At 30.5% G+C, this 16,643-nt stretch overlaps 1 protein-coding gene across 2 annotated transcripts; it reads left to right on the top strand.

Moving 5' to 3' along the window:
* Positions 1-10,254: 10,254 nt before the first annotated feature.
* LOC114939772 (uncharacterized) lies at positions 10,255-13,444 on the top strand. 2 transcript variants are annotated; one of them, XM_085488795.1, is made up of 6 exons: positions 10,255-10,317; positions 10,580-10,694; positions 10,819-11,338; positions 11,475-11,741; positions 11,957-13,016; positions 13,129-13,444. In XM_085488795.1, the coding sequence occupies exons 2-6, from the start codon at positions 10,599-10,601 to the stop codon at positions 13,220-13,222; spliced, it is 2,037 nt and encodes a 678-aa protein (XP_085344921.1). In that variant the 5' UTR covers positions 10,255-10,317; positions 10,580-10,598; the 3' UTR covers positions 13,223-13,444. The 2 variants fall into 2 exon arrangements, with proteins under 2 accessions (XP_085344921.1, XP_085344920.1); XM_085488794.1 differs by having other exon boundaries at positions 10,558-10,694.
* Positions 13,445-16,643: the final 3,199 nt, after the last annotated feature.

Here is a 16,643-nt window from a genome sequence, read left to right as displayed (position 1 = left end):
TGGAATAATATATAACCTTGTAGACAGATGTCTATTGCTATCACATCCACTATTTTTTAATAAAAATTTGGAGGTTAATTATTAATATACTCAGAAGCAATGGTTACCCTCTTGATCTGATTTTTAACAAAATTAATCATCGGATAGAACACATCATATCTAAGGGGAGCATTATAGAGAGACAGGCCAACATAGAAAGAACAAAAAGTATAGAAATGACTCGGTCAATAAAAATTCTTTGTCATTCCGTATATAGATGGGATCTCAGAAATGATTGTTTCCTCGGTAAAAAATAAAAATGTATGGTAGGGTATAGATGTCTCAACAAACTGGATAATATTATTAAAGCGCAGAAAGATAAAACTAAACATCCATGCAATTCGAATGTGGTTTATAAGATCAGTTGCAATAATTGTAATGCATCTTATGTAGGCCAAACAAAGAGGCAATTGCAGACGCGAATAAAGAACATAAAAATAATATTAGGTTGGACTCAACGAAACATTCAGTAATTTCTGAACACATAATAAATGAACATCATACTTTTAATTGGGACAATGTTAAGATCATGGACAACGAAAATAATTATTATAAAAGACTCATTTCTGAGATGCTACATATCAAGGAACAAAAAAATGGACTAAATTTAAACAAAGATACTGAGTTACTTAGCGAGTCGTATTTTGATATTTTGGATATATTAGCGAACAAGAAATAATAATAGGACAAATAGGACATTAACGAGTAAAACATAGATATTAGATCATATATAAACACGCACGCTCTCCGATCAAGTAGAGTTTAAAATGAGCTGTCTTTCTGTATTGTTGGTTTGTTATGTGTCATCCTTAATAACTGTTAATAAGTAGCAAAATTAGTCAAGAAGAACGATGATAGGTAAGCATACTACCAATTGTAGGGGATACATATTATAATTTGGACATAGCGTTGATCGGTAATTTTTATTAAATCGCAGCGCCTACGGAACGGGTTAATTTCTCGCATATTAACGATGAAACTATCCGAGAATCTGAACAAAATCATGGGATCATATCGTAGGCGAACATTGTTGGACAGGCGGATTTGAAACACGCGTTAATACTCAAAAACTCTGATTCTGAATAACTATAATTAAATTTCGATATTATGTGAATATTGTAAGAATTTATATTTCAATATAATTATACTGAAGAAGACCGCGTGCGGTCGAAACGTTATAGAATGATTGTAATTGCGTCTAGTTTTAACTATAATGACTGTAGTTTTATAATTTTATCACATGTAATAAATGGTAGTTGACTGAACATCTCGATATATTCAGCTCGATAAGTTGGCCTTTTTATTTATCACTTTGTTTTTAATACACGAGCGACAATTTGTATTAAATTGCTAAATGGACTGTAGAAAACAACATTAGTTTATCTGCACTGAGAGAGTTGCTTACTATTTTGCGCGAAGATCCTAATTCTTATTGCACCAATAATATACCAGCAGACCCTCGCACTCTTTTAAAAACGCCTAACAAAGCATATGGTACAAAAATGGGATTGGGTTTATTTCACTATTTTGTTGGGATAGCTGAAACATTAAATTCTTTATGCATTGCTCTTAATATAAATGTAACGTCCAGCACAGAGTTTTCTCTTGCAGTTAATATTGATGGGCTACCTTTGAGTAAAAGTTCTGCAAGTTCATTTTGGCCCATTTTGTGTTCCGTCAAATCAATCGAAGCCCTTAAAAATAAAGTTTTCTTAGTAGCTCTTTATCATAGACATGATAAACCAAATTCCAATGATTTTTTACTTGATTTTGTTAATAAATGTGCAAAGTTAACAACAAATGGCATATTAATCAAGACCGTTATATGCAAATTTAAAATTGAAATGTTAATCTGTGATACACCTGCAAAATCATTTGTACTATCACTTAAAAGTCATTCAGGCTACTTTTCCTGCACAAAGTGCAATCAAGAAGGAGAAATGATTAACAATGTTATTTGTTTCGTTGAAACGGAAAATCTTGTAAAAAGAACTAATAATTCTTTTAGAAATAAACTTTATCCAGAACATCTCTTTTCATTAACATTCCAAACTTTAATTTTATTGATAATGTGCCCTTGGACTATATGCACAATCTTTTGTTAGGCGGAACTAAGAGATTGCTATGCAATAGACGCTATGGGTGGATATTCGGTAGACCTCCTCACAAATTACGTGCAAAGGATGTTAATGATATTACTAATTTGCTTCTTAAACTAAGAAAATATATTCCTTGTAAATTTTCACGAAAGACTCGATCTATAGTAGAATGCAAGCGATACTATAAGGCTACTGAATTTAGACTCTTTTTACTATATACAGGTCCAATAGTCTTAAAACAAGTACTGTCTCCTAAAGTTTACAATAATTTTATTACCCTTAGCTTAGCAAGCACTATCTTAATTAGTAATTATTATTCAAAGTATGAACATTTTATTTCTTACGCTCACGAGCTCATGAAGCATTTTATTACTAATTCTATTCAAATTTATGGTCCAGATTTCATTTCTCATAATATACATAATTTTTTGCACTTAACTGATTGTGTAAAATTATTTGGTTCGCTAGACAATTTTAGTGCATTTCCATTTGAAAATTTTATGCAAAAATTAAAAAAAATGGTTCATAAATCTTCCCAACCCTTACAACAAGTTGTTCGTCGAATCGTTGAAGAGAATAATATTTTAAGACCTACTAAGAATACTGATGATAATTTGTCTACAGAATTGTTAATGGAACATTCTGATGGCCCTTTAATAAATACTTGTAATCCTCCTCAGTACAAAAAACTTAAAACTGCCGAATATTGTTTAAATATTAATAGAACTGCTGACCGATTTGTAGAATTGAAAAATAAAACAATAATTAAAATAAAAAATTTTGTTAGCCATAAAAATTCAACAGTTCTGTTAGGTTATAGCTACAGTTTACAAAATGATTTTTACTCTAAGCCATGTAATTCATCTTTGTTTGACATACAGTATATAAAAAAAAATAATAATTTACTTGAAATGTGGTCCATTGATGACATTAATAGGAAATTAATAGTTCTACCATTTAGAGGTCAATACGTTTCTTTCCCACTATTACACTTATAAGCAGAATTTGAAATTATTAAAAAAATTTTTAAACTGTAATTGTTAAATTAGTTTCATGTAATTAAAAATTACATTTTAATTTGTAATTAAATTCAATTATATTTGCAACTCTTAAGAATGTTTTAAATCAAAATGACGTTTGTTCACCATTTCCAATAAAGACAATTTAAATAGTGTTAATGATTTTTTATGAATATAAAGAATATTATAAAGAAAACAAAACTATATTTTTCAGTTTAATTTGTAGCTTTTAATTTTAAGCATTTTTATATAGTGTAAGCTTTTATGGGTTCTTATAATGAAAGTATTCCGTTCAAAAACTTGTCTCATACATTTTCCTATATAAAAATTAATTAAACATGCATTTTGTTCAGATTGCGCTTCATAAAAAATCTTATATAATCATGTCTATGATTATATTTTCGTTTAAATGCAATTTTACAGAAGTTTATTAATAAAGAGATGTTACTAATTCTTTTCCACTCATAAAATTTAATGTCAAAATAGATTAGGCAAGTTTTGGAACAGATTGCTTAAATATTATATTGATATATAATATATATAATATTACATAAATTTTATATATAATAAAATATTAGTAGTATTCCCAGGTAGGGAATCGCGTAATTTGATGTCAAAATGACCTCATTTGACGTTAAAATAAGATCATTTGACATCAAAATAATATATGTTGCTATTTGGGTTATAGATTATAAATAGAATATGCTAAAAATTATCGTATTTTTTGTTTCTGAAAACGCGTTACTTTTTCTATATTATAAATATTAATTTTGATTTTTATACAATTACTGTTTCCATATATATCCATACATATAATTTTTGTTTTTTTAATTGGTAACGCAAAATTTTTTGTTTTATATATAGGTACTTCAAATTAAAGTTTATAAAAAATGCTAAATCTAATACTAATATTCTAATACACAATTTGATTTATTTATAAAATATTAGTTAAGGCTTAATTAAACCATATTATAAAATATGACGTCAGAAGCAAGAAATTATATGAAGCTGTTCTTGCAAATTATATCGAAATAAATAAGATTATTTGAGCAATAATATGAATTAATGAAATCCGTCGAATACTTTTTTTACTTCGTAAATCTGCAAGTAGCTGTAAATAATCTTGCTCAATCATGTCCACGTTTACTGAAAATGTAGGACATATGCAAATGAGTTATACGCATATTTATTAACAAATAGGGAGTTTGACGGATTTTACTAATTCATATTATCAAACACAGTAATTACATTCAAAAACTTATTTATTCGATATATATTATATAAAAAAAAAACCTCATGTTATTTCTTGCTCCTGACATCATAATTCAATATAGCTGTAATGAGGGATCAGTAGATGAAACGTACGCAGTAGAAAAAAATTGAAACAATTTTGTCTTAAACACAAAATTGTGTAACGGGGCTCCTTTCCCGACGCCACGGATCGGCTCGTCGGTGCCAGGATTCGGGAAGAGGGGGAGACTCAGGTTCGCAATAACCACGCCAATCGTTCTGGTAAAAACCAGAGTTTATTGAAGCCGCCCTTCGAGAGTTGACTTATTATCTAGTCTACGCGTACAGAGGGGAATCGCAGGAAGTGCGGACCGCGACCAACTTATACGGACGCGGACACGATTTATAACTAAGGAATACAAGTAATGCAACGGACGAAGCGTGACCAAATCATACGGACATGGACACGACTTATAACTAAGGTTTACAAATAATAACGCGACGGACGAAACGCGACCAAATCATACGGACGCGGGCACGACTTATAAACAAGGTTTACAAATAATAACGCGACGGACGAAACGCGACCAAATCATACGGACGCGGACACTACTTATAACTAAGGTTTACAAATAATAACGCGACGGGTGAAACGCGACCAAATCATACGGACGCGGACACGACTTATAACTAAGATAGTAGCGCGGCGGACGAAATTTACCCAACGCGGCGTGGATACGAGCGCCCTGAAAAGGGCGAGCTCCGTAAACCGCCTTTGATTCGGGCGCCCTGAGAAGGGCGAGCTCCGTAAGATGTCGGTGACTCTCGGAGGATCCGGTGACCGAGGAAACTCGGCCTTCCCGACGAGAACGCTCGTCGGCCGGGGTGATGTTCGGAGTGGATCCGGTGACCGAGGACGCTCGGCCTGCCCGACGAGAACGCTCGTCGACCGGGGTGATGTTCGGAGAGGATCCGGGGACCGAGAATGCTCGGCCTGCCCGACGAGAACGCTCGTCGGCCGGGGTGATGTTCGGAGAGGATCCGGTGACCGAGGAAACTCGGCCTTCCCGACGAGAACGCTCGTCGGCCGGGGTGATGTTCGGAGTGGATCCGGTGACCGAGGACGCTCGGCCTGCCCGACGAGAACGCTCGTCGACCGGGGTGATGTTCGGAGAGGATCCGGGGACCGAGAATGCTCGGCCTGCCCGACGAGAACGCTCGTCGACCGGGGTGCTGTTTGGAGAGGATCCGGTGACCGAGGAAACTCGGCCTTCCCGACGAGAACGCTCGTCGGCCGGGGTGATGTTCGGAGAGGATCCGGTGACCGAGGACACTCGGCTTACGCGACGAGAACGCTCGTCGCCCGGGATGGCTAGGAGGTGAGGAGTGGTCCTTGAGTACGCTCAAGAGACCAGGACGGGACTCTTCGAAGTCTCGGCTGTACCGCCTTATATACCCGTCGGTCAGCCCCCTCCAACTAGCTTGGAGTGGGGCGGTTCGGTCGGGTGGGGCGAAAAGGCAAATTCCCACGTGTTCGACGTGTGGTGGCCCCGACAGGGGCCGTTTGTATGAGTGCGGGCGGGCGGTCGGCCTCGCGCTTGCGCGGCTTCTAGTGACGACAAAACGGGTCGTCACAATTGTTTCAATTTTTTTACAGGATATTTTATGTATTAATTATTAATAGTATTAATATTATACAAACATTTTGATCTGTTTATTTTTTCAAATAGATAAAGTACTTTTTAAAACAAGCTTCTTAATAAATTGTAATTTAACGTACTTATATTTTTTAAGTTTCTTATTTATGGAATACTGTGATCAAAGAAATAATGTTTATAATTTCTTGTTTAAAATATTTCAAAGTTTAATTTTAATAAAATTAATTAATGAAAGGCTCGTATAAATTAAACAAAATTAAACAATCATATATAGTAGGCCAACTAAACGAGCAAATAAATAAGATGTAAAAATTTTTTTATTAATAGTTAAATCATTAAATTAACATTCCGTTACAGAATCGATATAAATTGTAAACGTTTCGACTGCACTACAGTCTTTATCAATACATAAAAATTAAATATTAAAATATAAAGTTAGATGTTAAAAATACAAAGTTAGTTAAATATTAAAATATAAAATTGAAACGATTCTTCGCTGTTGACCAATAGATATGCAAGGCGATTGGTCTGAGATGCCAAGTTATGCGACATTTGAGCATGCTACGGATATAATACGCGAATTAAATCAATGTCAGAGAAAATTAAAAAATCTTTCAACTTACATTATCGTTTTAACAAGTCCTTTTCCCCGATATTTCAAGTGTGTGTTGCGAAGTCTGAATACCAAATGTCAAAATAGAGAGCGTGATGTATTTATTTATTACCAATGTTTTTTCTAAATTATGATTCAGCAAATTTTTTAAGTAAGTCAAAATAACTACTGTCTAACAATTCGGTGTCTGTATTTAAATTAATTCCATTTTTCTGTTCTTTAATGTGGATCATTTCGGATATTAGTCTTTTATGGTAATTCTTTTCATGATCCATAATTTTAATATTGTCCCAGTCAAATGTATGTTGTTCGTTTAGAATGTGTTCCGTGATAACCGAATGTCTAGCAGAGTCTAATTTAATATTATTTTTATGTTCTTTAAGTCTCGTTCCTAACTGTCTTTTTGTCTGTCCGACATATGTGGCGTCACAATCGTTGCAATTCAATTTGTAAATAACGTTAGAATTCGTGGGGCAATTATTTTTGTCCTTTTGAGCTTTTATGAAGTCATTCAATTTTTTAATGCAACGATATCCTACCACTACGTCAGGTCTTCTTATTGCTGAAGCAACTTTCTCAGATATTGATTCTATATATGGTATGACAAAATATTTAATGTTAGTATTAGTATTATTAGTATCTGTTATATTGTTATTATTAGGCTTGTTAAATTTCTTAGTTGAGAGATATTTTAATCTGCGTTTTATTTCTGTGAAAATTAGATCAAGAGGATAACCATTGGATAGCAAAATGTTAATAGCTTTCTCTATATTTTTTTTTGTGAAATTGCGGATGTGATAGTAATAAAGCTCTATCTACCAAGTTATAAATTGTTCCTATTTTATGACAAGTCGGATGATTTGAAAAAAATGAAAGTAATCTACCTGAGAATGTCTTTTTGTGATACCAATCTAAATAAATTTTGTTATCTATTACTTTGATCATTATGTCTAAAAAGCTTATACAACGATTATCCTCCTTTTCCAATGTAAATTGTAGTCTATCGTTATAATTGTTGAATTCGTTCAAAACATATGTAATATTGTCAGCGGAAGTGCATAAAATAATGTCGTCTACATAACGGAAATAGAAAGTCATTTCGCAATTTAAATTACTAATTACTAATGTTTCCAAGTCCTGCATGACTATATCGGCAATGATCGGAGAAAGTGGGGAACCCATAGGAGTCCCATAAATTTGTTTGTAAGTTATGTTATTAAAAGTGAAAAATGTAGAAGTTAATATAAATTTTATCATACCTATGAATTCATTTTTGGGAATCTTTGTGTGTGACTCTATAAAATGCCATCTATTATTGATACCGTTTAATGCAAGATCTACGGAAACATTAGTAAATAATGAAACAACGTCCAATGAAGCTATTATGTCGGTATCTTGTATTGTTTTCCCTGATAGAATGTTGCATATATCAAAACTGTTATTTACAAAACTGTCCGCTCTAGGAAGGCTGTCTTTTAAAATTTTATGAAAGAAAGAAGCAATATTATATAGAGAAGTATTTATTGAGGAAACTATTAATCTAAAAGGAATATTTTCCTTGTGGATCTTGGGGAGCCCATAAGCTTTAGGAAGAAGAGAGTCGCTTGAAAATAAATAATAATATTCTTTTTTGTTGATGAAGTCTTTTTTCAACCATTTTTTTAAACAAATATTGAGGTCTTTTTCTATTTTTGTTGATGGATTGTTTTTAACTATGGTATACGTAGAATCGTCTTCTAGGAGACTCTCAACTTTTTTTATATAAAATTCTTTTTCTAGTGCGACTGTAATGCTGCCTTTATCTGCTCTAGTAAATAAAATATTAGGATTTTGATTGCAGAATTTAATTGTGTCTTTATGCATGTGAAATAATTTTTCTTGTATGTCCGTTTTTTTGTCGTTATTGTTTAAAAATAATGAAAATTGTGGAATGGCAGCATTACGAATCGAAGTAAGATTTCTGATCCCGTTAGAATTGCTTTCTATATCTTTGATGAATTCGTGTATAGCTACTTTTTTATTTAAGTTAACTGGGAGACTAAATTCACCTCCCAATTGTAATAGATTGGTTACATTGGGGGGAATTTTTTATCAGTTAAATTAATAAACCATTTCTGGTTAGTTTGTTGTAAAGGGTTATGTGTAGCATAACGAAAACTGTTGGCAGAAACAGTGTTATCAACAATATTTGTCGAAGATGTTGTTTTTAATTCGATAGGATCAATATTTTTAATGTACTCTGTTTCATGCGATTTACGTAGCCATAGGAATTTTTTCTTATGTATGAGATATAATTTTTGGTTGAACAAAGAAAAGGAGTTGCAATGGTGATTTAAAATCTCCTGCCAGATATAAGATGGTAAAAGATTTTGGAGAATTTGGAATTGCCTTGACCGTTTTTTATTAAGTGAGTTTAAAGTTCTATATAAATCAAATATTAATTTTAATATATTATAATATACTTTAATATAATGTTATATAGATGTAATATATATTAAAAATATATAAATATATATATATATATATATATATTCGTAAATACGTATATTGTTTTTATTGCAAGTACCTACATCTGTAAATATAATACAAGATATTTTAGTAATTAAATATTTATGTACAGTGTATATTCGTGTATGGCATATTCTATGTATGTATAGTGATCTACAAACGATGTACATTGGATGTCTTTAATATGTACATATATAATGCACGTATATATATCCATACAATGTGCCTCATTTGTAAATCACTGTACATACATAGAATATCATTTATATACATAGAATATCACCTATAGATGTATATAGATGCAATTTATATACATTGGATATGAAAAAAATATTTAGTGTATATGTAAATTATCTGTCATATACTTTCCACGAATGTACATGGAATGTACCTATCTATACGCATATATATTGTATGGATATACAATGTATAAACAGAACATTAAATTTATATACAAATAGGATATCCAATGTACATTGTTTATACATCACTGTATATACATAGAATAAGTCATATTCACAGACGTATATGGAATACACATACATGAGATGTCCAATAAATATTTATTGTATATGAAGGAAGGTATCTGCTATATATATGTACTTCTCTGTATGTACATACTCGTACACGTGATAACCACGAGTTGCAACGGTCTACGTCTACGTAGCGAAGCCGGCGCCTGCTGTACACGCACACATATATGTATTGTTCAGAGCGTTCGGCGCAGAAATTTAAGCCAATGATTTAATAAAATCAGGGACCCGGACCGTACCGTAACCGAAACCAATAACCGTTTCATACCGTTTGTTTTAGTAGGACCGAAACCGTAAACCGTATTGAAATTCTATTAAATTTATAGCACCGGAACCATAACCGGACCGTTAAATTATTTTTGGTTTACGGTTCTTTTCGGTATTTCATTTCGGTTTTTGCGCAAATGACGGAAATGTCATAATGTTATGCACTACATTTTATGTATCCCGGTTGGTAAATAATTGGCGCGGGAGCTTTGTTGCACTGCTACAGCGTCGTTACTTATCATGCGAAACGTAGTATTGCATCATATGTACTATGTACAACACGTTGTATAAACGCACTGACGTTTCGGCATCAATTGATTTCTCTTCAAATTTATTCTCTTTTATATATAAGTAAGTACTCTTTTACACATCTGTTAATCGAATTTGATTATTCGATTTATATTAACAATATAAGACATTATATTAACAATATAAGAGAAATATTTTACATTGAATGACATTGATACATAACCTCTGTCTTCTACATATTTATCATTGATTTTTATAATTTTATATTAACATTATTAGTATTATATTATCGACTTTATTATTAATTCATAAATTTGTTTCTTGCTGTTGAAATTTTTTAAGGAATTATATTTATTGGATTCAGACAGTTTTCGTGCTTTATTATGGGTAGAAAACATACTAATAAAGCACACAAACATTTCACATATAACGATGTAGAAGATAGTTCACAGTGTGTCATCTGTAAATCTTCATTGAAGGTAAATGATTGATATTACTTTTATATTTTTATTCTTGTTTATATTAAAATTTTTAATATTTTAAAATTTCTTTCTAATCTCATTTTTTATAACTATAAAATTCTAAATATACATATTCTTTAAGGGTAATTATGGGACAAACTTAAAAAAACATTTAATTCGTTACCATGATTTTAAAGAAGAATATTTCACTGATATTTCTTTGAATAAAAAAGAAACGGGAAAGCATCGAAAAGAAATACAGCCACAAATAGATGAAGTAAATTCTATAAAAGTAAAAATGACAAAAAAAGATCTCGAAAACAATTGCATTGAATTAGTAACAGTTAATGGAAGACCATTTAGTATTTTAAATGACTCTGGTTTTCAAAATATTATAAATCCAATCAAATCGGCAATAGAAGATAAATATAAACAGAAAATTTCTATTTCGTCAGAATCAATACAAAGAAAAGTTAATGAAGAAGCTGATAAAATAAAAAAGGAAATATCTGAGGATATAAAAAACATTCTGATTTCAATAAAAGTGGACGCTGTCACTCGATTAGACAGATCCTTTTTAGGTATCAATATACAATATATTAAAGATACAAAAATTGTATTAAGAACATTAGCATTAAAAGAATTAAAAGAAAAACATACAGGTAATACTTTTTTATATTTATTTTATATATTTTAAATTCTAACACGTTTTATAATTAATATAATATTAATAATCTGCAGGCAAATATTTAAGAATGATTATTAGAAATGTTTGTTCTTCTTTTAATATATCATTAGATCAAATATATACCATAACGACTGATAATGGTGCTAATATGCTGAAAGCAGTAAAACTATTAGCTTCAGAATATGAAGACTCTGATATTGAAATAGAAGAAGATCAAAACAAGGATAATGAAAATAATTATAGTGATGATAATACATATTTAGAATCAGAAAAAAATGAAGGAAATAATGAACATGAAACAGATGACGTTTCAAATATTCTTCAAGAAATTGAAACTGAAGATTTAAACTATAATTTCCAAAATAACATTATAACAGGTAAAAAAAACTTTAAGTAAATTAGGAGTAAATTAAACATTGACCATAACTAGCAATTATTCCATTTTATTAATCATCACTAAAAGATAATATAAAATATATAACTTTTTTATAGTATATATGAAATAAAATAAAGAATAGAAGTATGAGTTTTAATTTCTAATTAAAAAAAATATTTACAATTAACAATTAATATTTGATATTGAATATTATAGGAATTAGATGCGCAGCCCATACTTTACAATTGGCAGTTGATGACGCTTTAAAAAGAACAAAAGCTACATTACATCTAATATCAAAAGCTAGAAATTTAGTAAAAAAACTTAGAACACAAACATTTATTTACTTAATAAAAAAACAAAATTTAAAAAAACCTGTTATTGATTGTCCAACTCGATGGTGTTCTACATTGGATATGCTTGAACATTTATTATTATTAAAGGATTATTGTGAAAAGCTGGCTGTAACAAAATTTCAGAATTTTATGACATTAAAAGATAATGAATGGACAAAAATCGAAGAAATATGTGCAGCATTGCAACCATCAAAGATTTGCACAAAAAAGCTTCAAGCAGAACAATTAACCTTGAATGATTTTTTTGGTGTTTGGTATGAAACAAAAATGATGACGGAAACAATACATACTCCTTTCACTACACTTATTTTGGAACAAATAATATCTAGAGAACAAAAATTATTAAATAATGATGCATTATTATCTGCTGTCTTTCTAGACCCTCGATATAAAATCTTGTTAGATAAAACGCAAATAGAAAAAGCCAGAAACCATTTAAAACACATTTGGACTAAAATTATATCATTAAATAATAATGAATATTTAAATGAAAATTGTGAAAATGAACATTCTTCTTCAAATTCAAGCATGGCAGGCTCTACATGTGATGAATTTGAAAACCTCTTAAAAGTAAAAGAACGACAGTATTTAGCAAATTTAAGTTTATCATCATCCAAAGAATCAGATTTGCATCTTTTACGTGTTGTAACAGAACTTGAATCATATGATGTTGAGCAAAAGAGACTTAATAGAAAAACTAATATTTTACAATTTTGGGAAGAAAAACGAAAAAGTCAACCTGAATTATATAAACTAGCAATGGTTGTTTTGTCTGTTCCTGCAACGCAAGTTAGTGTGGAGCGACTCTTCTCTGGATTAAAATTTATTTTATCTCCTTTAAGAACAAATGTTAACGAACGTATTTTGGAAAATCAATTACTTGTTAGAAGTAATAGGATATTCTTTCGTAAAGAAAAAAGGTTTGTTATTGGTTTTTATTTAATCTGTTCTATATATTTTATATTTTTTTTAAAAAGGCACATAAATTGAATCTTGAAATTAATTATTGTCTGTCTCTTTTTATAACATTAGAACAAACCATTCTAGCGATGGCGATAAAAACGAACAGAATTCCGACTATGAAAACGGACCGCTCATGAAACGTTCCAGAATTACAAAGAATTAACTTGACGGAGTCGATCGGCCAATCTCCGCATCGAGTAGCTTGTATCAGATTCTTATTTGTACGTGTACGCTTGTATGTGTGCGCGTGTGTGTATCCCGTAGTCGTTCTTTTCTCCTACCGTCTTATATATTAACTCATCTCCGCCCAGCTGATATTTAGGGACGTCGTCTTTTGCCTTGCGACGCGTTAACGATGTTCGCGTATATTTTTTTTAAAGAGAAAAGCCTGTGTTAATGTATTTAAATTTAAATTTAAATAGATGTATAAATAATAAATATATTTTCATTTTGATATAAAGTGTTGTTTATTTATATGTATACCATAAGATTTATAATTTTTTAAAATAATATAATTAAAAAATTAATTTAATTAGAAATTAACTTAAACAGAAATTAATTTAGTTTAAAAAAAATAATAATTTAAAAAACCGGAACCGTAACCGAAAAAAACAGTAATTTAAACGGTTTCGGTTTCCTTTATTTATCAAGAAACCGAAACTGGAACCGGAACAGTTATTAAATATTTTATTAAACCGTAACTAAAACCGAACCCTTATTTTGTTTTGGTCCGGGTCCCTGAATAAAATTATTGATTATCGTTAACATCTTTTATTGTACAATATTGCAAAAAATTATTTTATTACAGTATTATACCCAGCAAATACCAAGTTACAGTTATATAATTGTTAGTTGTAATTTTCCACTCAACAATATAATTGTTATAATGCACGTATTATATTTTTAAATGGGAAATTACAACTAACAATTATATAGCTGTAACTTGGTGTTTGCTGGGTATATGTATATATATTACAATATATAAATTATAGAATTTGGATTACATGCAATATTTCCGAAATATTAATGTCATGTTGCTACAAGTGTGCTGGAATTTTGTGCACCTATATCTCTGCAATGTCTTTATAATGTTGCATTGCAACCTGCAACATTGCAACGTTGCTGCAATATAATTGCAATAATCTGTGCTGTATGGGTACACATTACATTACATTATACATTAATAAGCTTAAACGACTTGACTACGACGTAACTAGCAATTTTATTTGATTATTTCACGACGTTTCGACCATTTGGTTGTGGTCCTTTTCAAGTGAAATTTCATCAATTAAACCGAGATTAACATAACATCACACCGGTGTTATTTGAAATCGAAAGTTAAACGTTAAAAGAGGAACACGTCCCATCGTTATGATGTTAAAAGTTAAAAATTAAAAGAGGAACACGTCCCATCGTTATGATGTTTCGTCAACGACTAAACGGTCGAAACGTCGTGAAATAATCAAATAAAATTGCTAGTTACGTCGTAGTCAAGTCGTTTAAGCTTATTTTCACCACTAGCGACAAATATTAATTTTGATTGATATTAATTTTAATTGATCGTATTATACATTAATATTCGAGAATTATTGTGAGATTGTTATGCTTACCTGTTATGATAGATTTTAAATATCGTTCTCGTTCTTTAAGTTTGTTAGTTTCTGTTTCGTATTGCGACAATGTTAATATTGCTTCAATCATTTCTCTCGCCTCCGTTTCCTCTTTGCAATTGCAGAGAGCACCAATACATAAAGCATAAAGTTTTTTTAATATTTTTGTACAACTTTTCAATAAGCGTGTATACTTTTTTATAAAGTGCGCTCTGTCAATACGTATACAACAATGAGGAATATTATTTTTACATTTGTTTGCATAATCGTAAATATTAAAACATCCATCAAATGTTCTCGCTGCCGCATGAAGAAATGCGAAAGAATAGTCTACGCATATCTGTTTAGGTATTTTTAGTGATAACCATTCATTGAGCCAATGCTGTATGCTTGCAACCGAATGTTGTTCTGTTATCATTTGTGCAATAGAAAATTGTCCTTTTTCGACATTTATAACAATTAAATAAAATAAAATATAGGCCGTTTTTTGCCATCGCACATCATAATTTCTTTAAATCGTGCTCCAGTTGCATCAATATAAATTTCCAGATTGTTCTTATATTTGGAAAAAAGTTTTTTATAAATCTGTACTTGCAGGTTTACTTAGTTATATTATTCACAAATAGACTTATATAATAAATAAAATATATACATTTTTATACTTATTTCGCGAGCAAAAAATCGAAACCCGGATATCTCGAAAGCAAATAATTCGGGAAACATTCTGACGCCATTATTATGCGAGCAACTAATTACTTTGAGGCACTTTACTCTTGTAACTTGGACCGCGCGGATCGTTTTTAGCCGGTTTTCTACACTTATTTCGCGAGCAAAAAAATCGAAAACCTAATGTCTTGAGAGCGAATAATTCGAGAAACATTTTTATGCCATAATTATGCGAGCAATTAATTACTTTAAGGCACTTTATTCTTGAACGTCCTATTTTATTCTTGATTATTTTTAAAAGTTGGAGCAAAAAAATTATTTTCTAAAGTAAAAAATAGCAAAAAAATAGCAAAAAATTTTACTATTATTAATCTTTTGCTTTTATTTATGTAAATGCTATTTTTTACAATGGCTAAGATAGCTTAATCTTAAGCTATCTAGCCCTCTAATTTTTAAAAAATTGGAGCAAAAAAATTATTTCCTGAAACAAAAAATAGCAAAAAATTTTAGTATTATTAATCTTTTACTTTTATTTATATAAATGCTATTTTTTACAATGGCTTAGATAGTTTAATTCTAAGCTATCTAGCCTTCTGTAATTTTTAAAAAATTGGAGCAAAAAAATTATTTCTTGAAGCAAAAAATAGCAAATAATTAGCAAATAATTTTCATATAAGATTCATTTTGTTCTGATAATTTGGCTCAGACAGTTTAATATACCTCAATAACGAGTTAAATAAGCTACATGCCGATCAGAAAAATATTATACAATATGTACGAAACCAAACCAGCATAATTCTTAAGTCTCTAACTAGTAGCGAAAATGTAATCAATATAACTTCGAATTCAATGAATCAAATAAATAGCCAATTCAATAGTCTTAAAAATCTATCTCAAATTAATGAGGCGAATATTTGGATTGACGAATCGTTACTAGATTTAGACAAGATATTAAGAAGGCTGATTAGCGAAATTTGAAAAGCAGAAGAATTAATAATTGACGGAAGACACGGAACCGTTAAGCCTTACGTCTTATTACCTAAAGAACTTTTTAATACTCTGAGACAACATAAGCATATAGATAATTTCCCAGTACCGTTGGAAGAAATATATTATACTACTCTTATAGATATAAGTGAAATATCAATAGTGTTAACCGAGAAAAACTGCTTATTCAACTAATAATTCCATTAATAGAAGATAAAATCTTAGAAGTAACTAAAGTAATATCTCTTCCCAGACACGGTTGGTTAAGACAATCAGTAATAGATACAACTCAGAGACTTATTCTCCTAGATTCATTTAGAA

This window comes from Nylanderia fulva, unplaced genomic scaffold (genome assembly GCF_048542155.1).
Source record: "Nylanderia fulva isolate GAGA-0341 unplaced genomic scaffold, ASM4854215v1 Scaffold719, whole genome shotgun sequence".
Taxonomy (NCBI): Eukaryota; Metazoa; Arthropoda; class Insecta; order Hymenoptera; family Formicidae; genus Nylanderia; species Nylanderia fulva.
Note: the sequence above shows the minus strand (reverse complement) of the source record. Positions and strands in the feature narration are given on the sequence as shown.

Coding starts and splice junctions, on each gene's coding strand:
- LOC114939772 (XM_085488795.1), top strand. CDS start 10,599: ATGGGTAGAAAACATACTAATAAAGCACACAAACATTTCACATATAAC. Junction 10,695..10,818: donor TCTGTAAATCTTCATTGAAG/GTAAATGATTGA, acceptor ATATTCTTTAAG/GGTAATTATGGGACAAACTT. Junction 11,339..11,474: donor ATTAAAAGAAAAACATACAG/GTAATACTTTTT, acceptor ATATATCATTAG/ATCAAATATATACCATAACG.